General features: G+C 40.1%; 1 protein-coding gene across 1 annotated transcript; it reads left to right on the top strand.

Moving 5' to 3' along the window:
- Positions 1-25,264, top strand: LOC133991786 (serine protease HTRA1A-like). Its single transcript, XM_062430336.1, has 9 exons — positions 1-463; positions 8,350-8,449; positions 8,685-8,889; positions 21,118-21,312; positions 21,411-21,443; positions 21,567-21,681; positions 22,359-22,416; positions 22,514-22,609; positions 25,060-25,264. The coding sequence occupies exons 1-9, from the start codon at positions 1-3 to the stop codon at positions 25,226-25,228; spliced, it is 1,434 nt and encodes a 477-aa protein (XP_062286320.1). The 3' UTR covers positions 25,229-25,264.

Raw genomic sequence — 25,264 nt, 5'->3', positions numbered from 1 at the left:
ATGTTTTGGTCACTGTTGCTGTGCGTAATCGTCGCCTTTGCGTCCGTGCCGGCTGATGCGCAAATCTCCAGCCGTTATGTTATCGGATGCCCTGCTCGGTGTGACAAGTCAATGTGTCCTCGGCTACCGGCGGACTGCCCAGCGGGACAATCTCTCGACGCCTGCCACTGCTGCCCGGTGTGCGGGTCCGGTGAGGGCGAAACCTGCGGTGGCAGCGGGAAACTCGGGGACCCGTTGTGCGGAGAGGGTCTGGAGTGCTCGGTGTCTGGCGGGGTGGGGTACAGCGTCACGGTCAGGAGGAGAAGCAAGAGTGGGGTTTGCGTGTGCAAAACAACCGAGCCGGTTTGTGGAAGCGATGGGGTGTCCTACCGGAATATCTGCGAGCTGAAGAGGGTCAGCCGCCGGGCACAGAAGCTGCAGCAGCCACCTGTTCTTTTCATTCAGAGGGGAGCCTGCGGGAAAGGTAACGCTCAGATAGGTCGGCTCATGTGTAAGAAAGTTGGATGATCAGTGTTCATGACAGTGGGTTGAACAATCTCTGTTTAGAAAAGTTTTTGCTGAATTAAACTAACTAAGAAATCAACATTCAACACCCAGAAAACAAGTTTATCCACATTCACAAGTTTATCAAAAAAAATCTGTAGGCCAGTCACAGCATGTTCAGATTGGCTACATTAAATGTAGTATGCTGTGTGTGTGTGTGTGTGTGTGTGTGTGTGTGTGTGTGTGTGTGTGTGTGTGTGTGTGTGTGTGTGTTGTGTGTGTGTGTGTGTGTGTGTGTGTGTGTGTGTGTGTGTGTGTGTGTGTATGTGCGTGCGTGCGATTTCACCTCAATTCTTCTCAACTTGCTCTTGATCGTGAACCTTTTTAATCATAACTGGACATCTATTAGGGTCTGAACTTGACACAGATCTAACACAGCTGCACTGGGTGGCACACAATCCCTATGTGTCTAGGATAACAAGAGCCACCATTCAAGTGTTTTTTCTCCTCTTGTTACTGCATTACATTTAGACCCGATCACAGAACCGTTTTCACTTTTACCAGCTTGATGAAGTCATCAGTTCTCGGCTGATGTAAAGCTTGATGTGGGCCTTTGGATTATCTCTGGCATGCATAACCAGCAGTCACATGGCCATAATCTGCTTGATGGTTTATAAAATACAAGCCACGCCAGAGCATTACCAGAACAGTAAGGAATTGAATTGTATGATATAGGCTGTTATTAACAATACTGAAGTGATACCTTTGTAATAATAGGTATATGTGAGTGTTTCAGTGCAGACCTGTACTTTATCAGGGTGTCATGTGAAAAGTATTTCACCCTAATCAGTGCAACGTAATAATAAATAGACATCATTCTTCACTTCTGCTGCTGCGTGAAACAGAACAGTCCAACTGAGACGGAGTAATCTGTACAATGTAAACAGTGAGGCATTTATCATCATCAGCACTGTGTGTGTGTTTGATATGTCTCAGAACATCACATGACAGGCTCAGAGTTGAAAAATGTTCATAGTCAAACAGGTGGTAAAGGCATTGTATCATTTTCTACTTTTGTGTGCGCATGTGTTTTACATATGTCCATCTGAAGTGGGCACCACATGTGCAGTTGAAGACTTCTGGATGGAGAACTTCAACACCTGTTGCCTCAAATACCTATAACTTACTTTAAAACTTGGAAACTTACTGCACTTACCTCCCCTCTCACCACCCCTCCACTCCTTCTTTGCTCTTCTTTCTGTCTGTGTGTGTCTGTTGTCACTCATAAATCACACTTAACAGTCACATGAAGGAATGCCTGGCGCTGATTCAAAGCCACAATTCTCCCTCTGTTGAAGACAGTTTAAAACAGGCAGGAGACACAGAGGAAAACACAAAATTAGCAACCCATATTTTTGGGAAAGGTTTACATGCACATCTAAAAATGTGTGGGCGCAGCGGTGGGGCAGACTCTATCACCACATTTGTTTGTCAGTCATGTAAGCAACTTTAAATGGTGAAGTCGTTCCTCGGCAGCTAACCATGTCTGAAAGTGCCACAAACAGAGCAAGACTGCGGTGATTGCTACTGATTTTCCAAAGCTCCAAGTGAAAATTTCCATAGCTGCAATAAAACCAGTCTCATTTCACTTCAGATGTGCCTCTGTCCAGTCTGTTGGTGAATAATGCTGTCCTTTTTTTAAAGTAACTTTAGAAAAAGAAGATTTGATCGAGGCAGCAGACAGAGTTGGAGGACTTTACCCTAAAGAGAAACACAAAACCCCCTCGAAGCATCTTTCATTAACTACCCTGCAACCTGGCCCCACGTTAAGAAAACACATGCATGCTCACTTTGCATGATGTCATTTCGTGTCTGGACTGTAAAGATGTTGATTATGCAAGTTGTTCATTTTGGCAAGCAAAATTAGGTCAAATGTTGCCTCGTCCCGGGGGTCATATTTGCTTAAAACGACCCAATCTTTTTAATATAAATAAACATAACATTTTTGGCAGTTTTAAACCCTTATTGATATTGATAGCAGAGAACCAGACCGGAACAATAAGGAAGCAGAACTGAATTTAACCAGGACACTTACATAGTATATGTCTACAAGACTACCAAGACACCCAAAATTACCAATTTTTGACACAGAATTTCACTTAAGGGCTGCTGAAAAAGCTGATGTGAGGAATCTATTTAGAGGTACATGTGGATCAATAAGGGTTTGAGCATGTAGATGATGCTAGCAGTATTAGTTTCCTAATAATATGTTTTTACTGTAGTCCAGTTACAGTTAGTAGCTGCTGAGTGACTGCGCTGCTCTTATTTCTTCACTGCTGCAGAGTGCACTCTGTGACTCCAGCCAGTGACATGCGCTGAATATGCACATTCTTCCCCGACTTGTCCCAGCCACTCATAATATTAAACAATTATGTTTGTGCATGTGTGTTTTCTTTTTTTTTGTGCATGTTGTTCTATCAATCAGTCTCTGCTCCTGTTTCTGCATGTCTGTCTTTTTTCCTTCATGCTCATCCACTTTGTCAACAATTAAAGATGCTTTTAATTATCTTGATCATTATTGGCTTGTTTCTTTATATGTATGACCATCCCTCCGAAGACACTCCCTGACTCTTAGGCAGTTTTTTGCATTTAATCTCATTCTTCCTAAAACAAGGGAATACTTCCATGCCCCTTTCCCCAGATCACACTGACAAGGCAAACAAACCTGATGTCACTTCTGAAGCCCATGATACCACTGTTTCTGCTGGATTACAATAACTCTTACTTAACTTTGGATTGACTGTTTCATTGGTACTAAAACCTTTCAGCTGAAGAATCATATAAACAAATTGAATACATCATTTGAATAATTTCCTCAAAACTACACAAAATAATCATACTACTTTGTTCTCAACTAGCCATATAATAAAGGAAGAATGTCTGTCTTCACTCTAAATAAGGTATCTAGCTGTTTGGAGTGATGTTATATTTTTGAGGATTTGGAGGTTTTTTGTGAGGGTGTCTCTGATTGACTGTATTCTGCATCCACAGATGAAATTCCTATAGGAAAAAATAAAGTTCTGTTACTTGAATTGAATTAATATAAATCAAAATTAGAAATGGAAAAATTAGATTACTTAGGTTTACTCACAGAGTTACCACCTCACACTGTTGCCAACTTGTCATTGTAATATTATAAACTGCAGCAATGCTGGACTATATCTTCTTAACTACGGAAAAGCAAAGCTTCATCAAAACTAAATGAATCATGACTTCAGTGCCCTAACATTCACATCTGGTGAGTCATTGTAGCATCTGTATTGAGCCAAAATCAATGACTTACTGGAAATGATTTTATAATAGCATACTCATAACTACAGTATGTCTGCTGTGACTCTCAGCCTCAGAAGCTCTACAAGAGGTGACACCACAACTTGCATATTATTCGCCTTTTTCAAAATCTAATTTCACACTTCCTTGACAATAAATCGTACCGCTATAGAAAAGTATCTTGAATTATTTTCTTATGTTTAAAATGTTTTGCATGACACTGGCTTTGATGGGCCTAATTTTGCCCAACAGTAGCAAATCTATGAATGTCAGAGCATGAAGAAGACGCACTGACCGTACTGTATTCACATCTAGTTTCTCTAGAGGGTAAGAAAAGGCTGCTTCCGCCTGCAGGCGCCAATAAAACAGCGGGTACTATGTATGGGAAAATTGAAGCATAATAGAAGTTGAGATCTTGAGCTGGAACCCTTGTGGTGAAGGTGTGTGTGTGTGTGTGTGTGTGTGTGAAGAGTGAAAGAGAGTGCCTTTATATGAATCTTCTCTTTTAAGATGTTGTCTTTGAATGGTTTCCCCTCATTGAATGCCTGATTTGATCCAGAAATAATCTTTTAGACATCTGTGTTTTATTAACTGATGCGTTACTTTATTAGGATATTTTATTGGGAGTCATTTTCCCATCATTCTCTCAATGTGTCTTCCATTTGAGTGAAATTTTAACTTCATCAGTTCAAATCAGCCTAAAGCTAATTCACCTCTTTAAGTCAGCATGTCAGTAAAACTCTGTGTATAGGCCTGTTTTGCGATCATGAGTCTGCCAAAGACCTCTGCAGACACTTTTTATTTGACTCACTTAAGTCAGAGCCTTTAAGTTACTGCAGGGTTTCTTTCTTATGCATTTTCTGCATAAGACTATAGTCTTGAATCATTTTAACCATTTCACCTTCATAACATCTGCACCACATGTCTCCTTTTAAATGCCATTTCCCGTAACTACTCCATATTTTAAGTGCCCCCCTTTTTTCTGGGGCCACATTTCAAACCAGAAATAGCTCGCCTGTTTCTTAAAATGGCAAGCTTTGAACCATACCATGTGTACAACAATCTTTAAACACTTAAAGTTAAATGTTTAAAGAAGCATTATTTATAAAAAATATTGTCAGTGATAGATTGAAGTACTGGATGGGACAGTGGCTCTTAGCCTATCTCTAGGGCAGGTGTTTTTTGAGTCTCTGTAGAAAACTAAGGGACTAGAGGAGGTTAGGTTTTCTGCTTTATTGCTCCACTGTGGTGTTCCTCAGGGCTCAACACTTGGTCCTCTTTTGTTTGCCGTTCACATGTTCCCATTTGGACAAATTATTAACATTTTTGGTGGCATTTCCTAGCATTGTAACATTTATTCCTTTTAAACTGACTCATTAGCAGTCTTTCAAGTCTGCTTTTGTGCTATTTAGAACTTGATGGCCAATAACATTCCTTGGTTAAAAAGAAATAAGCTCTCATTATGGGCGCTAATATCATTGTGTCACAGTTTCAGTTAAGCCTTAGTTTACTTGCAGCCTACAATCATCAAGCACCCAGAAGTTACTTTTTATCAGCACAACTTGTGAAGTTGTTATCATGTTCTCATTTTTCCCAACAATTTCTAAATTAGTGTCCTCACTTTTTTAGTTGTTAGTTGTTGTGAGTTCATCATTCATGCCTTTTCTAATTTGTTTGTATGCTTTAACAATGTGAGTGTATCTTGGCTGTCTTTTTGTCAAAACTCAAGGATGAACAAACTTTTGCCATCGGACTCAGGGACACTTTATTGATCAGCAATGTTTTAAAACCATCTTATACAGACAGGGCTTTTGTAGATATTTTGTGTCGTGGCTTATTAGTTATTTTTTGTTTTGTCCTGCTTTTATGGATTTGTGAAGCACTTAACGACCCATAAAACATATTTTTCCTTACTTTTACATTTCAAGATCACAGCTTGTTGTCTGGCTACAGATTCTCATTCATTGACCACAGGATAATTTCCACATTAGTTAATGAATCAAGTACATGCTACCACATTTGTACAGGCTAATTATAGATAAAGGTTTGTAACTTAATGCCTGCTATCTAGTCACCTAACCAAAATGTCTAATGAGCTGTTGCAGTTGAGCTGCTCAACAGTTGATTAACACTACCCTGTATTAGGGGCTGGGAGCAATTTTGAGTGTATTGACCCACAACTAGAAGCAATTCTACTGTTTGCTTTTACTTGAAACACTTCTGAACTAATCACCACCTACAAGTTTTTCCCTTTTATATTCATGTTGAGACACAGTTTGCACTTACAGTAGCCAATTCTTTCTTTATATGATGGTGTATGATGGTTGAATCAACTACACATCTTTAGAGTCAGCCTCTTGCAACAATTTAGTAGACTGAGAGATGTTACAAAAGCAATATGTGGATTAGACACTAATCACAATGCTTTATGGCTGTACTTTCTCTCCACACATCAATGACATTGAGGACTTAAAAGTAAGGCATTTAGGCATTTAAAGTGAAAGCTGCTTTTAATTTTGGCTCATAAATCCACCTAATTTTATCATAGTAAAGCCTTTCTAAGCTCACTTCAACTGTGAAATAATCTGTCACAGTATATGAATCAGACAACAATAGTCTGGCCAGGCTGTCTAAGCTGAGCTGTGCACATCTGATTTATGATGTCCCATCTCCCAAATCCATCACCACTTGGCTGAGTTTACTATCATTGTTTTTGCAGTTTTGCAATTTTGAAGTGGTCACAGTGTATCTCTGGCAGTACATTTCTCTAGGTCTCATGATAACATGGTAAAGAGCGAGAGCCTGAGAGACTGTATTGAAGCTCCAGAGCAAACTTAAGTTCTGGACAAGTCCTGCTCTCTCTAACCATAATCTTATTGGAACTGACCACCAACCAGCCCCCACCATCCCCTAGTGTGAAGCTAGCATGGGGAAAATGACTGCAGCCTTTCCATTACCTCTTTCTCTTACTGTTGTGAAATGTGTAACTTTTATCGGATTTAATATATGAAGTTTAAAAAGGAAAATACGTGTGGAAAAAAGTGGTTCCATTTCTTTCTAGAGTCTTGCCTTTCTAGCGTCACGACACGGGGGATGGATAGTGTCAATCGGTCGGTCTAGCTGCAATGACATTTTGTACAAACATTCATGATCCCAAGATGATGAATCCTGATGACTTTGGTGATCCATCGTCTTTTCCTTGAGCGCCACCATGACACTCACATTTGTGGTTGTGAAATGTCTCAGCAACTCTTCAATGGATTGCCATGACAATACATTTGTGTTCCCAACAGGATTCATTGTTTTAACCTTGGCAATCCCTTCACTTTACCACTAGCATCATCATCAAGTAAAAATTCAAATTTGTTCAGTCTGGTTTATGACGAAATACCTGCTATAATGTAAAGACATTCCTTTCAACCTCAGTTGTACAAGCAAATGTTAGACAAACGAACTGGTGAACATAGTAAGCATAATCTACATTGTCATTTTGAGCTCATTAACATGCTGTTAGCATTTAGTTAAAAGCACTGTATCCAAGAACAGCTTGACAGAGCTGCTAGCATTGCTCTAGATGGATGGATATACATACAATACATACAGTAGGCTACATTGAATACATCTGACAGATGAGAGTGATTCTGTGATCATATAACACAAGAATTTTCCCTCTGCGGGTTGACAAATCATTTCTTACTATATAATTTACTGACATTCATCACAACAAGGTGGTACTCATTCCATGGTTGCGTTAGCTTAACTGCACCTCAAGTGGAAAAGTTTCTTTCTCTCCCTTAACTCTTCACTGCAATAAATAATATCCCAGGTCTTTTGGGCGCCTTTGACGTTGGCAAATTCTGTCCTGTTGAAGAATGTAATGACTGAAAATTGTCCTTGTGAGACAAAATTGTTCAAGTTACGTGGCAAAATAGGCGTTTACAAATGGAAAAAGCACACTGGGAAAGGTCTGGGGATTCTTGATTCATAGCCTCTGTTAACGTGTCTAATGGGTTGGATTTAATTACCAGGTAAATCAGTCAACATTTCCTGACTTGCCCAATACTGGATAGATGTGGGATGGATGAATCAGTGAATTTGGCAGCTCACATGCTTACAGTGTGAGACAGTGTATGAGAGTGGTGTTATATTTATGAAGAGTAGTTGAGTTTTGACAAAAAAAGAACTGTTGATGGTTTAAGAATTTCAAGTCTGTGTTTACAGTCAACCATGAGGTAAGATAAGGGTGAAGGTTAAGGTTAAGTATTCATTTGTAATGTTTATGGCCAGGGTTGAGTGTTCAGAAATGAGTGTGTGTGTGCATATGTGTGTCAGACCGGACGTAGACAGTCTCAACCACAGATGAACTGTCATCGTCTCTTTTTCCCACTGTGTTATGATAAAGGGCAGTTTTATTTGGTGGTTTTCTATTCTAACACAGTTTCTTACATCATACAGTATTTCAGTGTGTTTCCTGTTTCTTTTTACTTGTCTGACATTTACCGTGTGCATGTGTGTGTGTCTGTGTTGTATTTCCAGCTCAGGACAACCCAGACAGCCCAAGACACAAATACAACTTCATTGCCGACGTGGTGGAGAGAATTGCTCCGTCTGTGGTTCACATTGAACTTTACCGCAAGTAAGAACCATTTGAATACTTTGAATACTTACCTTCCTACTTGGTTTTACCTGTGCAGACACTCATGGGCTTTACATTTTATTTGCTTTCCACATTTGAGTCTTACACTACTGTTGCATCATGCATGAGCTCTGATATCTTTCAGTTTGTTTTTCTAAAAGGAGACGCGGTGAAAGAACAAGGTGAATAACATTACACTAATCCCCTCTAACACATCTCCCCTACCTCCCTGCAGGATGACTTATTCCAAGCGAGAGGTGGCAGTGGCCAGTGGTTCTGGCTTCGTTGTGGCAGAAGATGGCCAGATTGTGACCAACGCCCATGTAGTGGCCAATAAGCACCGTGTGAAGGTGGAGCTGAAGAGTGGAGCCTCCTACGATGCCAAAATCAAAGATGTGGACGAAAAATCTGATATCGCTCTCATCAAAATTGATGCACCGGTCAGTAGAACTAATAATGCAAGTCAATATGAATGTGCTTTTGATCCTGGTTAGTTTACTTTTTTAATGAAAAAACAGCGATCATTTCTGATATATTTGTTTGAAAGAAACACAACTTTTAAATTGCCCATCCTCACACAAGAACATTAGATGTGGACAAAATTAGACCCGCAACAATGACAAAAAATGTATTACCAACTATTTTGTTAATTGATCAATCTTTTTTTTTTTTTTTTTGGGGGGGGGGGGGGGGGGGGGGGGGGGCTTTTTGCCTTTATATTGATAGTGGGTGGCAGAGAGGCAGGTAGGAAACAGGGAGAAAGAGAGAGGGGTATGACCTGCCTGCAGTATAAGTCCCCTGTCAGAATTGAACCAGGGACGCTGCCATTATGTGGCAACCACTCGACTACCAAGGTGCTCCTTGATTTACCATTTTTAAGAAAATATACTCAAATTCTCAGGTTCTAGCTGCTTAAATGTGGATATGTTCTGGTTTATTTAGTCCTCTATGATAGTAAACTGAATATCTATGGATTGTGGACTATAGTTAAAGAAAAAACATTCAATTTTAGGTTATATCTTAGGCCTAGGGAAACTGTGATTGACATTTTTCATCATTTTTCATGATTTAACATTTTAAAGACCAAATGACTAATGTATTATTTGAAAAAATAACCAACAGATTAATCTATAATGAAAATAATCGTTCGTTGTTACCCTAGAGCAAATGTTGGTCTCATAAATTAGCTTTTACAGAGATTTGGAAAATGTGCTCTTTAACAAACCCAGTTTTATGCTTTCTTTCAGCCAGTGCAACTTTCCAATTAAACTGTTGGGAAATTTGAAGACTGGAGTATTGAAGCCTGGCATTAAAGCGTTCTAAATCTAGGAGATTATTCAGAGTGCAAGTGAAGTAAAGTGAGAATGCAGGTGCAGCCAAACAAGCCTGTAAAAGACAGCTGGCTGGCAGGCAGTTCAGATCTTTTTGGTTCTTAGACACAACGTGCATCAGAAACTGTCAAATTATGCAACTCCTCAACTCAAAAGCAGCTTGTACAGATAATCATTTATTACTGACAGATGATAACCTATGGCGTTGTTCAGGTTAAAATCCTGATATCAGTGTTCTTCTTTTATGGGAAAAAGATCAAATTATTCTCATCTTTTTACATTTTGCTTTTCTGGACATATGTTTGCTACATTTTCTCTGCTTTTCTCCCCATGTCCCTTTCCGTCTGTGTTTATTTCTCTGTCTACTGGACTAGAGGGATCTACGTTACACGTTAATCGCAGCCAACAGTCATGTGAAGGAATGTGTGGCAGAAAGCCAGTGTCAATTGACTGGGAGTTATCGCAGAGCAGAGTGCATTATGGGGCTCACACTCATGGCTGGGTGACACAGCTGAATAGATGTACATGACAGCAACACAAGGTGTATTACAAAGACCTCCAATTCTGAAAGGAGGATGAAACATTCATGTTTTGTTCGGCCTACAATGTGAGCGAAGAGTGTGGTAAAGAGCAGTGACAAACGCTTTGTTTTTTTTCATCCTATAATAGAAGCTGTTCCGTCTGTTGATGACAGGCCGTTCTTGATTTGAGAGGCTTTCTTGTGTTTGTTGCATCACATCCTTTCAGCTGCTGCATATTTAAGAATGAGGGATTTGTTGTAAAAGCATAAATAATATATGTGTCTGTGTGTGTGTCATCTCTGCAGAGGTCCTTGTTTATGTATACAGAGATGTTTCCCCCATTTCCCCCTTAAATGTATTTGCTGCATTCCACTGCATGACACCACGACTTAACTTGTTGGTGAACAACAAGTGATTGTAATAAAACAGGCTAATTGTAATCAAGTGACAGCCAGATGTAGTCTCAGTGCGATGCAAAACACATTCAGCATCATGAGTATAGTTGTCTTGATAAAGTGTATAAGTCATTGTGTGTAGTTGGAGGAGGTCATACAGGCCACGAGTCAGTGATGCAGCACTGTAAGACCTGTGGTCACTTTGGAAAAGGCCACATGATTTAGATGGAACTGGCATTTGTGCTAATTGGGGGAAGCTGGCATGTGTGTGTGTGTGTTTGATAGAGATATTTGGAATTAATGAGAGTTAATACAGCGGGAAATTAAAGGATGAGTGGGTTATAATGAGAGGGCAGAAGGGGGAGTAAAGTTGTCATTTTGGATTACATCGAAAAGGGAAAATATAGTCATCTAAACCTACAGCTACAGTGTATTTAATTTGGGCACCTAAAGACGAAAAACTGTGAGTTTCAGCTTTGAAATACTCTTCCTTTATTGAAGGTCAAATCAATTAAGTTACCACAACCTTTTGAATTTTTGTTCAAAGTCCAAGTTACATTGCAATTGCTTGCAGGTACAAATCAAGTTTAAAGTCTTTACAAGCAATTTGCAAGTCAGTTGTCTTCAAGTTTCTTAATAATGATTGTTGAAATGAGAGTATTTTCCTCTCAAAGCTGTGGTAATAGTTGACAAAACAGTCTTCACTTATGGTTTGACTGTCTTATTTTTTTCAAGATTTTGTTTTTGAGTGCTTTTGCCTTCATTTGACAGTTATTTGCAAAGAGGCTGACAGTAAACACGGTAGAGAAAAATGGGTATGACATGCAAAAAGGTCCTTTGAAAGAAACAAACCAGGGACATTGTGGATATGTGGCATGCACTGTAACCACTCAGCAACTAGGGCGCAATACTGGTTTGAGTGTCTTCTTGAGTCAGTTTTGTCAACTGTCGTTTCCAAGAATAAACTGTCAAGCTCAACTTTTACGGCAACATGGACAAGAAGTTCTGAAAGTGAATAATGGAAAGTTTGAAGAACTATTTGTGTTAATGTGTTAAAAGTGTTTTTACATAGCAAACACCAGCTCCTTTTAATTTACAGGCCTATGAAATATGCATGGTAATGTCTATGCCGGGTAATGCATTTAAAAGCTGGGTGTGTGTGTGTGTGTGTGTGTGTGTGTGTATGTGCAAGGTCTGCTTGTTACTGTCTTATTTGTTTTTTTGTTCTGGGATTTTACCAGGTCAGTAGCTCAGGCTGGCTTTTGCTCTCAAGCCTAAAGTCAAGGCTCAAGTAGGCCAAGTTTCACAGCTGTAAAGTCTGAGTCAAGTGAACCCTCAAGTCCCCATTTTTGTTACTCAAGTCTGACTTAAGTCCAAATCTCAAGGTTCAACTCCATATTTCTAATTGCTACAAAACCTGATGGAACAACGATTGCAACAGAGCAAGAAATTAGAAATATTACCCAAATTTCTTATTGCAAACCGGCTGAGTGACAAACTGAAGTTTAGGGTTGTTACTGCAACTAAATGAAGTCCATATGGATTTAAAGGTGTAAAGAAAGGGGCCCTTTATTGGGCTATTTCATTGCGTAAACACATGAATTGGGCTATCTTATGATAAAATAACCATTTGTGGTTTATAAATTATTATACTGCATAGACCTTTTTCACAACAGACATTTTGACTGTAATTCATAACATTAATGATGGCTCGGTTCCATTTATGCATCTTAGTAAGCCATGACAGTGAGCCAGAATGCACAACATGAAGGCCCTGACATGTTGAAATTTCTGCCATAAGAAAAGGTTTCTTCCTCATATATGTCTGCTACCACAGTCTCCCTTTGCTCCTTATTGTTTTCCTCATAGTTTTCTCTTTAGCAAACAAAAAGTCAGCACTCCAGAAGCCGCAACAGATTATTAATAAACAATTGCACCAGTTTATGAGTGAGAAAGTTGAAAGTTAACTTTTCCCTGAGTGTAATGACTCCTTTCTTTCTTATTTCTCTTTCCTTTTGTATGTGAAATTGGAGTTTATTGGTAGCAGGGCCGTTCCAGGGGCTGGGGCTGTGGTCTACCCCTCCGCTCTGGGGAATACATTAGTCTGTCTATAGCAGCTGGAATTTCAGAAGAGACGGGTAGAGGGAAAAAGTGCTGTACTCACTTGTTCCTGTAGAGAGTATGGGGGGAAAAGAGAAAGACAGGGACAGAGAAAGAGGGAGCAATGTGGTCAAGGCCTGGAAAATGGATCCATATGTCTGGAGGACTATGTGAGCTAATAGGCTAATGAGTGCACTGTGTGATGTGGCAACGGTATGATAAAGATAGAACTCATCCTGTTCCGTTTTAAAAGGCCTCTCATTAACCTCATTCTCTTACTCATAACTTGGACACAGTCTCATTTACTTGGAAGTGCTCACACTGAGTTGGATGCAGCCACTTTTACCTGGAAGGACTCACTTTGATTTTAAAGCTTGCTGACTTGGAAAACATTGATTTAATCGTATTGACTTATGTTGACCCCCGCAGACTTGGAGGCAACTGAAATGTCCTGGAATGACTTCAAAAACTCAGATGTACTGTGCAGTGAATTTTCCATATCATTCAAGACTTTTGCATGGCCTGTGCAGTCAGCTGAATGCAGTGAACTCATTGATCCTTTACTTTGTTCACACTGCAAATGAAAGATAATTTCACTTGTAGAATTGACTGTTTGCTATCCAATCATAGCTTAGAAACCATAAGGCTCAGCAGTCCTATCAAGCTTTGGATTTTTCCACATGCTGCGGAGTGTATGGGATTAAAGTAAAAGTGATTCTCAGCATATAAAAAGTTTGGAGAGTGGTGTCATTTTTTTCAGCCTTTCCAACACCAAAAACACAAGAGCAGAGTGTAAGGAATTCTGTAACAGTCAGCTGTAAAATAAGATGCTACCATAGATGCATAATAAGAACTGGATATGATGCTATCGCTTAGCATCGCTGCCAAGTGGACACTTGCAGTGTTCCTGCAAAAAGAATCCTCTGTGGCCCATCTGTGGCAATCTTTGAGTCTGGTATCCAGTTATAGTTTTACGTTGGCCAAACACATCGGTTAGCCTTTATCCACAAAGCCTTTTCTCTCTCAAAAGTGTAAACAGTGTTTGGAAATATCAAGGATGTCTTTCTTAACCATGATATCGAACCACAATGAAAGAACAATGCTGATCCTTTATTTCCATGTCTTTAAAATGGATCATCATCTCGTGAAGGTGCTGAATTTATGTTGACAGACATGAAGTTTTAGCTATAGATATATCATACATGTAGGCATGGATTTGTATATTTAAGAGGTTTTTACAGGGTTTTTAAACAAGTCAGCTAGAAATAGCTTTCCACCAACTCATGGAGTTGGGCTAGCTAGTAATTTAGCTTGTTAGTCACAGGCGATACAATCTACCCGTGACAGGTGGCAAAACTGACAGACGCTGACTAATATAGAAAGGCAGGTTTTCTATACTGCTATCTGAAATAAAAGATGCATTGTTTCAAAAAACACATTTTGAGTGGTTAAGCTTCCACTGTTGTAAATGTAAACTGTATATGTCCAGTGCAGACCAAGCAACAGCAACTAAGGGAATTGGGGGCTAAGCTAAAGTTCAGTTGATATTTTTATCCTATTTTCATCAGATAGTTTAAAGATAGTTTAAAGGTAGAAGTTGCTTCAAAAAAGACTTTAATCCCACTGAAATTGTTGGATGTAACCCCAGTAAATGAACCATCTGCTAAAATCAGCTTTACAACTGTTGCAGTGTGGCAGCAAGTCTGGCCTCATGTTTCCCATATGGTCCCCTTGTAACAATGGCACTGTTTGTCTCTGTAGTGCCCATCACCTAGTATTAAGTCTCAAACCATTCTCTCTGGGAAATTTGCCTGGTGCTTTTTTGGACTAGGTTATTATTGGAATATGTGTGTGTCTGTCTGTGTTTATGTGCAGAGGGGAAAGAGAGGGAATGTGTTTCTATGTAGCAATGTGCTCCTCCATTTATCTATTTGCTTATCAGCAACACTGGGTAAGTGTTTCCCCAGGAAGTATACCATTTCTACATGTAATCAGTTGTTCCCAGATGAGGAGTACTGACAGATAAATGCAAACTGGCAATCAGTGATTCAAATCAGTATGTATTATGTGTCTGCATGAACGTGTGCATGTGCGTGAGCATGGGTTTAAGATGGCTCACTGGCTCCGACTTGGTGATGTGGAGGACATGCTCCACTGTTGGTGGAAAGACACCGCATGTTGTCCTTCAGAGTCAGACGGGAGGGAAATGAATCACATCCTCCTTTCCTCCTTACCCATCCTTTCTCCTTCATCCCTTGTACATGTAACCAAAATGGTTCCCATGCTTGAGGGAGCAGTTTGGTGGGAAAAGAGCCAATGAAAATACACACAGTCACACAAACGTTTGCCCTGCTGGGTCTTGATGCACTTTGTCTTGGCCTACTTTTTGGCTGCGTAGTTGTTTCCCAGTCCAGCTCGGCAGCAGCCGTGCCCAAAACTGTGGCAGCTTACTAGTCAATGACGTCACTTAGATGCATACCAATATATTATACTGCAAATGCAACTGAATGCAGTGAACTTTGTACACACTGCGGATGAAAACTCATTTTACTGGTTGTATTGACCATTTTTTAAACCCTTCCCCCAAACAGCAATTATCCAATCAAAACTTAGCCACCATAAGGCTCAGCAGTCCCATCAACCTTTTGCTTTTTTCCACATGTTGCAGAGTGCATGGGGCTCAAGTAAAAGTGATTTTTGGCATAAGTGAGTTTGGAGTGTGGTGTCATTTTTAAAAATACTTTCCAACACCAAAAACACAAGAACAGAAGTGTAAGGAATTGATTAAACTCTGTGTTTGTCAGCTGTAACAAAAGTCACTGCGGTGAATACATGATAATAACAAAATTAGGACATAATAAGAAAACAGACACATTTGCCCTGCTGGGTCTTGATGCACTTTGTCTTGGCCTACTTTCTGACTTTGTAGTTGTTTCCCGGTCCAACCCGACAGGCAGCAGCCATGCCTGTAATCTGTGGCAGTTTACCAGTGACTAACGTCACTTAGACTCATAACAGTATATCATACTTCAAATACAGCTGATTGCAATGAACGGGTTATAACCAGATTGTGGATGAAGTTCATTGAAGACATTCACTGTTGGTCAGAGGAGACTGTATTAAATATCTGGCAATTCAATTCTATGTCATTAGCTAGCTGGTTTAAAGGGAGTTGGGGTCCTAAAGGATTCCATCTAAAGGGCTAGTTCACCAAATGACAAAAATTCCCACACATTTTCAAAATTTTCAAGCCCTAGCTATACGTAGCTATACATAGCTATTTTTATTTTTTTATGATCCTCACTGGAGTTGAATGGAGTTTTTTGGTGCTCACAGCATTGACATTCAAAAAATCAGCAGCAACATGTCTTTCCAGAAACTAGTTCTGCATAATTCACAGATCTCCCTGTGGACACTTTTCTGTGGAACCACTTTCTTTGTCCTCATGAAAACTGTTCTCAGTAAGCGCTGCTTTGTTTCTAGACAGACGTTCATTTTAAATTCATCTAAAAGACAAATACATGAGGTGATTCTTTTTGCTCAATGGGGTGCTGCCATTTTTCCCGACTTTGTTCTGGAGAATACAGATGCAAATAAACCCAAACTTTTCTGCAAACAATATACCGCCAGAAGTAAGTGTTTAATAATGATAATGACTTTTTGTAATTTTGCTGAACTGGCAGCTTTATTGTCTAGAGACTCATTTATTGCAACTAAACATAGGAGTAGCATTTAGTAAATTGAAAATACAGCCAAGGCTCTGGTTCTTAAACTGGGACAAAGAGACCCTTTGAGTTTCTTGAGAAGATTCCAGTGTGCTCCCCTAGCCATCTAAAGTATAGTCTAGACTACAATATAATTGTCCTAGACAAATAAAATCTATAGGCATTACTATTACCATCATAGGTTTCAGGCTTTCCATTGTCATGTGTGCATACACAGTTAAACATTTATCCATTTTCTAAACTTCTCATCCTGTTCACGGTCACAGATCTGGAGCATTTCCCAGCACACACCGGGCAAGAGATGGGGGTGAATGCTGAAAAGGTCACCAGTCCTCACGGAGCACAGTTAAACAGTTCAGTAAAAGTATGACCTAATACTTAAATGTAAAAGAGAAGTGAAGTCCATATACTGTATGTAATCTCCCTGAAGCAAATGAGAACATAAGACCTCATCTCCTCTCATCATTGAGACTTGTGCAGTTCAAAGTTTTGTGGTGTGTCGCCAGAATTAAAATGCCCTCAAGTCGTCCAAACTCTCATGCAAAACTACATTGAGTGGAACATACACATGAAGCTCACAGACATATGTTTGCTCTTATAGTGACAAAAAACCTTCCTAACAACATATGGAAACTATATTGGTTTCCCTACTGGTGTCAGTGGGGATATGGTTTACCCAGCATGATTTGGCCATGTTGATGTTACCTACAGTGTGAGGAATTGCTCAGCCAAGCACCTTCTTCATGCTCTGATTAGCACCTACCTCTGTGATATTTACACTGTGTGCTGCATTTAGACACTCAGCTGCTGTACAGTTACAACGTTCACTTAGATGTGTTTTATTTTCAGTTTACCAAACATGCACTAACAGGAATGCATATACACTTAAATGAGCCACTTACACACCAAACAAGCATTCAGATTTTCCAGACCGAAACACACTCACTGCCCCCTTTCTCCCACCCCTGAGCCTGATCTTCTGATCCTCTGACTTGATGTTATGTATGAGCATGCTGAATCCTGCCCCAGTTTTATCTGCATTAGCAATAGCTCAAGGGCACAAGTTCAGACATCGGCAGTAAAATCCTATACCTTAGTGTACCTATGAATTTTGCAAGGTAGACTTTATAAAGGTGTGTTTCCTACTTTGAAGTCAGCTGCAAGAAAGGAACAGCTGAGATTAAGTGACTGCAGTTGAGCTCATATACAGTTCAGGTCACAGACTAACCCAACCAAAGCGGCTTCTCTGTCTGTATTTGTATATTTTGAAGTGGTCTGGCTGTATATCTTACCAGTGCCAGGTGTGTGGATTTTAATTTATAGACTTGAGCTTGTGAGGGTTCATGCCTAGGCAACCTCCTCCCTCTCTCTGTGTGTTCGTATGTCTGTCTATAGGAACTATTAAGCCATAGTCCATCCCAGCTTCACTGCAGTTTGCACCTGGCCCTTTAGTCATAAAACGGCAGTTAGTGTAATGGCTTTTAAATGAGCCTCCAAACAACCGAGGCTATAACATTAAACAATGACAGATCTCTATAGCAGCTCTGCGGCTATTTAAAAGGCGATCCGTCTGCTTGTCTGCCTGCTTATCCGTCCATCTGTCTCGTTGTCCCTTCTCCATGGTGTCCCTGATGAACTAACTGTGACAAAATCTGTCTGCATGCAGGGATAAAAAAAAATGGGGGAAAATGTCTGTAATGCTTTTCAGCACACACCCCTTGCAAACTGGTCATTTGGTCACAACAAACAAAGCTGTGTAATCCTCCCACGTTTAATTTGATGCCCCACTTTTGTTCTCTTGTATAAACACTAGAGATCTTGGAAAACATGATTTCCTTTGTGACATGTGGGACAGAATCTATCCTCTCATACTGAAGTTCAACAACAATGATAAGAGGCTGCAATGAAGTGGTCTCCTGCCTAACTAAACAAAATGCTTTCATTTTCAGAACCACATCAGATCAGACTTTTTCTGTGACTGCAGCAGCCATGGTTTATTCTTCTGAGATATTCTCAAATTGGTGCTCTTTTGGGGTTCTTAAACCAAAAATATTTGTTGGTTTTTCTGCCAAGAAGGGTTGCATGCATCGACGTAATGTCAAATAAAACAACGTTTGACTAAATCGTCTCACATTCTCAAACTCCCTTCCTGTGGTTTTTGGTTTTTGTTGTTCCCCTCTTTTCACCTTGCCTACTTCCTTTAAGTGTGGCTATAGAGTCTTTGGGTGAAGTACCAATGCATCATAACCTTCATCTGAAATAGCAGCGTGAGTCACTTGGGTGGTCAGGAGAGGCGGACTCACATTGCGAGATGATTTTCCACAAGTCCTTCCAGATTGCTGACGGGTAATGATTAGTAAGTGATATGTAAGCCAGGAGTCTTTCAAAATGTTTAGCAGTCTGCGTGTTCAGTGTTTGTTCCGCCTTCACACCTAGTTGCTATTTAGTTTTCAGCAAATTGATGCATTTTGCACTCTTTGTTCGTGATTTTTCTGAATGCTCTGAGATTTTGTGCGGGTCTGTGAGAGCATGAGACTAGTCGCTGAGTTGCATTAGGATCACCTCAAAAACAAACAGTGGTCAAGATAAAAACAAAGCTGTTCCTTAAAGTTGACATTGTGGCGATAAAAGGTGTTCACCTGATGGCAACGGTCTCCATGACACCACCAGTATCAATAGCTCATCTTATAATAATCATGAGCGGGCTTGGCCGAGTCCCGAATGTCTTGGCAGTGTCTCACATCCACCTGACGTCCGCTCTCTCAGCTGTGTGTGTGTCTCTCGCTTCCTCCCTCCATCTGGTTATACTCTTATCTCATGTTGAGTGTGAAGGGAGAAGGGGAGCAGGGGTGATTATACAGACTGCTACTCCTGTGTCAGGTGTACACATGTTTGCACATGTAAATGCGTGATTTCTGGTTCATGTGCACACTGTGCGGCCTTTTTGTGTGTACCACATTTGCTTATAACACCCAACAATGTCCAAATAAGCCTGCTGGAATCAGACATTTGTGTACATGTGAGTGTGCACGCATGCAAGGTAAGGTGCAAAGTAGGGTTGAAAGGTTCTCGGCCTCAGTTACTGGCTATCACTATCTTTGTCATCTTCTAATAATAACTTCACCTCATGGGTCGAGATTGTTTACAGCCAAGTCTTACACACATGTGACTGACTCAAAGGTGCGCTTCAAAATTTTTATCACACACCATTTTTCTAATTTCAATTAATCAGGATTGTGGAGCACATGACTGCTATCAGTTAGTCTGCAGACATCCATAAACACAGGGCCACATGTTAGTGTGTGTGACTGACAATAATAACTAATTTGCAGTGTTTGACTGAATTGCTCACATATATCCCTTTGTCTGTGAGCCAACTTGTGCCGCTGTCTCAGTTACCTTGAAGCCTCCTCTGGCTCCTATTTATATCCCTCAGTAAACAAAATGGATACACAGGAGGAGCTCTCGGGACAGATCTTCATTTTCTGAGATAGGGCTTGCCTGCTGTCAGGGCACTGGGTACAGTCAGTGCACAGAGACAACGTGATGTGGCGACGTGTGGGCTTTGACTGCGGGCTGCCCTGTAAGAGATGATTTCACTCAGAAAAGGAAACTGTCACTGCGGATGGATAAATATATCCTTTCTGTGTGTATATGCAGAGGCCTGGTTTCCACTGCTCAATGTAACACAGCTAGCCAGAGCTTAAGGTAGTCATTATTTACCTCTATCAGTCAATTTTCCAGCATCTGTGGTCTGTTGGCACACACATGCCATTAGGCTTGATTTGTCTGCAAGGCTACACTTTCAGTCCAACAAATAAGCTTTTGATCTGTATTATTAGCATTTTGAGTCTGAGTTGTTTGGCTTAAATGTCACTTATCCTTGCTGTGGAAAAGGAGTAATTGTTTTGTGTGGGAGCATTGCCATGTATTGAGTGGGCTGTGTTTAGGAGACTTGTGGTTTTGTGGTAATTATTTTCCTACTGTCCACTCATAAAACACATAATGACAAGTCCTTAAAGTTCAGAATAATTGAGCTCAAGAGATTCTTGCTTTGTGATTCTCTTTCAGAGCTCTGCTTGTTTGAAAAGTCTGAAATGCATCCATTTGTCATGATAGTACATCAATGGTCAAAACATTATTGTAAAAGAGATACAATATGCATGTATTGTAAAAATACATTAATGCAGTTTTGATTTAGAAAATTTAGTTTTATACTGCAAAACATTTTGATACATGCTTTGCAGTACAGTATCAAATAATGAAACACTCTCAAATAAAGTATATTAATGATTTGTCCTCATGTGTTTTCTGAACTCAGTCTTAGGGGAACTCTGCTAATTTTACACATCAAAGTTGTATAAAATGTATTTCTGGCTCTAGAGGGAGCTGCACAAAGTCTAATAGTTGGCTCAATGTCCATCGTGAGTCCAACAATGTTATAGGCATGCACTGTCAGACCTTTTTCCATAAAATACTGCATGTCACATTCCAAAAATGGCAGGAAAGAAAATATACTTGTGCATTTGACATTTTTCTCATAAACTTTGGATCCCAGTAACATGAGTATGTTCTCCCTCTGTTTCTCACTTGCAGACCAAGCTTCCTGTGCTGTTGCTTGGCCACTCATCAGACCTGAGACCCGGGGAGTTTGTGGTCGCTATTGGCAGCCCGTTTTCCCTCCAGAACACAGTTACCACAGGAATCGTCAGCACCACTCAGCGAGGGGGCAAGGAACTGGGCCTTCGTAACTCTGACATGGACTACATCCAGACTGATGCTATCATCAATGTGAGTGAAAACAAATGCATTGTCATTACACACACTGACAGATGTTACACTGTAAGTGTATGCATACAAAATAGTGATGTATCTTTCTTGGTTTGCAGTACGGCAACTCTGGAGGCCCTTTGTTAAATCTGGTGAGACAATTTTTATTTCGGTGGCAGATACAAACCATTTTTACATCTATGACATGATAAAAATCCATATAATTGGTTAAAGTTGTTTGTTTTCAGTCACTAAGCTCAGGTTTACTGTTATAGGATGGCGAGGTGATTGGAATCAACACATTGAAAGTGACGGCTGGCATTTCCTTTGCCATACCCTCAGACAAGATTCGAGAGTTCCTGGCAGAGTCCTATGACAGGCAGTCCAGAGGTATGAGCTCACACTGACACAGCTGATTATTTCAGCTGTGTATTGCTTTTATTCAATCACCAAGGCAAAGTGCAGGAGGCACATTTTGAAAACTGGCTGCAAGATTTGGATGAGGAGGCCTTGTGCTCACATAGTTAAGTGGCATATAATTCAGCACACCATCCCTGTGGTTGTTATTTTTCACCTCTGTGTGTTCTCTTGAGATTTATTTAGTGCATTTCTTACTCTTACAAGTCTTTGCCCAGCATTACCTAACAGGATTATGACATTGCAAATAAACTACAGAGAAGAAAATACCAGTATATGTCAGGATTCGTTTATTTATTTATATATATTTTCGCTACTTTTTGCCCTTGCCTGGTATAGTCTTCTGGAACAGCACACTCATGAATTTTATCTGTGGCTGCCAACATGGTTTCTTAATATGATATGTCTATATGATGAAATAACTCGAAAACAAGACTCAAAATTCACGATGAAACACACGAAAGATGGAGTGTGTAGACGTGCATGCTGTCCTGCACGACACGTGCAAGATTAATGAGACAATCTATGATCCACTGTCTAATCTGAAGCAATAATTCTTTCTCTCACTTCCTCATAAAACTATGAACCTGGACTGTTGCATGCGAGAAGATGATTCATTTTATTTACATTCTGTTGTTTTCTATCTCTAGGCAGAGCAGCAGCTAAAAAGAAGTACATTGGTGTTAGGATGATGACTCTCACTCCAGCGTGAGTTGCACACTTGAAATAAATGTGTTATATGATTTTTCTTGTGTTTTGCTGTATAAAAATGGTGAATAATTATATCCCTCTTTTCCACCTCTAGATTGGCCAAAGAGCTGAAGACTCGACACCGTGACTTCCCTGACATCACATCTGGAGCTTACGTTATGGAAGTCATTGCAAAGACACCAGCTGCAGTGTAAGTAAAAAATATTTTTCCCACATGGCTCCAAAAGTACAAACGAACTTGGTTATAATATCATGGTTTTCAGTTAAGACTCTTTCTCAGCAACGGGATATTGTCTTTGGCACTTAATGTTACACACGTGCACTGAAGTCACACGAGACTCTCATCACTCTGCATGCAGCTCCTGCTCCCTTCATGCAATGCAAATAGACATTATATTTCATTTCCTTCCTTCATTTTATTTCTGTCCTCTAACTGTCATGTGCGCACACACTCACGGCCTCCTACACAACTGTCTCAGTAGAACGTAAATTCATGGCTCACTCCAGCATGCCTGGAGTGCCTGTACCTATAAAGTATCCCCCCCTCCTCCCACAATGGCAGCCCACTCCAATCAGCCACCACCGCAGCTCCAACAGAATGGAGCTTGGGAGACGCTGAGGTCGGCTATTTCCTTCAAACCTCATGCAGGGAGGTTACAAGCTGCGCTGTGGTTTTCCTGGGCCTGCTCACCCAGCCCACTCCAGAGTGGTCTCTGCTACAAGGCCATGTCAGAGTTTACTCATTGCTTAAATCACCCTGCTTTTTGCATAATAACACTTCTGTGGCTCCTTTTAAATCTGGTGGAGTATTATTTTCTAGGCTGCACTTTCATGTTTTTGATCTCTTTTTCGTGTTCGTTTACGACCTTTCCAAAGCGTGACCCGGCTTTGGAAAACCTGCCATTTGCTTTATTGTAGGTGTCAGAGCAGCTGAGCGTAATGAAGGAAAGGCGAGCTTCAGTGGTGTAAATGGATGCTGTTGCAAGTGTTGGTGTGGTGGTCTGTGCGTACATGTGGCTGTGATTACACAGTTGTTCTGAGAGTTGGCTTTTGATATCACTGCTGGTTACCGCCTTGGTCTGTGTGTGATTTCAAGTTTACTAGTTTTTTTGTTTTCATCATGGATGTGTGTTTGCCTGACGTGTTTTTATGTTTGCGGCGCTCAAACCTTGACGTGCTGTCATTCCATCATGATTGATCCATCATTAACATTCTTACAATAGATGTCAAAGCCATCCAGGTTGCCCTCAGAGACCTGGAAACGAACCTGACCAAAATAGAACACTCAGTATACATGAAATACCTGATAACTGTATGATACGATTTTTTTTTCATTTTATTGTGTGACTGATGTGTCGTTTATGAGACTTTTACAGCTGCTGAGCAAGCCTCAAATCATTAAATCAACTGTTAATTAAATCCTTTTTTATTCTCTATTTAAAGAGGAAATCCTAGTAGCATTTTAATCATTTTATCTTTAAAGGATATGTCTGGTGATCATTTTGTTGGTGTCAACTAATCCCATAAAAAGTAGCTAAGGCTTGCTTGAAAAGTCGGTACATGACATCACATGCTAATTTGCATATCTGTGAGGTCATGACATCGCCACAAGAATAAAAAAAAAAAAAAGAAAGGAGAAAAAAAACTGGAATAAGCTCACTGTTGTGAACTGTTTAAATAAAATCAAACTTAAATAGCCAAGTTAAGTTCAAACATAACACATCAGTGATTGGTCGTACACACATTCAGGGCTCATTCACATCTTTCTGATGATTGATTGAGTTAATGTGCTGTTACTCTGTCACACTCATTGGACACAGTAATTCCAGATAGCCAAAGCCATTTATTCACCAAGAAATACTGGCTACTCCTTCCAAGGAATTAATGTCTGCCCAAATAGTCGCTAGATTTGTTGCTAGGCACTATTTTGGGGAAAATAAAGTTACTAAAGAGGTTTTAAAAATTGCCAAAACAAAGTTCCTAAGTTGGTAACATGGTGTGTGATACCATTCACTCCTAGTGAGGACAGAAATCTTGAAAAATCCTTAATATATAGTTATATTTTAAAAATAAGCCCATTAATTACCTAAAAAAGCTAGGCACACAGTGGTTTTTAGCAAATGTCATTCAAACAGGAGTAAATTATGCAATTGTTGTGGACTGCTTTCAGCAGCGGATTAATACACATTTGGTGTTTTAGTGAGTATTTACAACAGCCAGATGGTCTATTGGTATTATGGCATTAAACTACAGTGAGCATGTGTATGGTAATTACAGATAATGACATCCAGTGCTGCACATTGGTGTGATTTTAATAGCACAGATAAACTCACTGTCACTATATCAGGCTTTAGCTACACAGACAACACTTTTTAGTGAGATGGGGGATGGCATACAATGGTTGGACTTGAACTGGTAAATTTGCGATCCCATGGTCAGGGTCTTAAACCTCTTGGCAAACAGGATGCCCCTAGCACTGGTACTTTTCTATCTAATCCAGTTTTATCTTCCAGGCCCATGCAGCTCCTTAATGGTTGAAAAATATAATTTCAGCCCAGAACACAAAAAAACAAACATATTATTTATGCTGTTATTCATACAAGTATTTTCGTCATCTCTTCTGCTTTCTCTCTCTTCCAGTGCTGGACTCAAAGAGCATGACGTCATCATCTCGATCAACGGCCAAAGGATCTCATCCGCGACCGATGTCAGTACCGTCATCAAAAGGGAGGGCAATCTGAGAGTAGTTGTGCGCCGCGGAAATGAGGACGCTATCCTCACTGTTGTTCCCATGGAGATCGACCCTTGACCTTTCCAGATTCACAACACAGCTGGAGCTAGGTAT

Source organism: Scomber scombrus, chromosome 12 (assembly GCF_963691925.1).
Source record: "Scomber scombrus chromosome 12, fScoSco1.1, whole genome shotgun sequence".
NCBI classification, from domain to species: Eukaryota; Metazoa; Chordata; class Actinopteri; order Scombriformes; family Scombridae; genus Scomber; species Scomber scombrus.
Note: the sequence above shows the minus strand (reverse complement) of the source record. Positions and strands in the feature narration are given on the sequence as shown.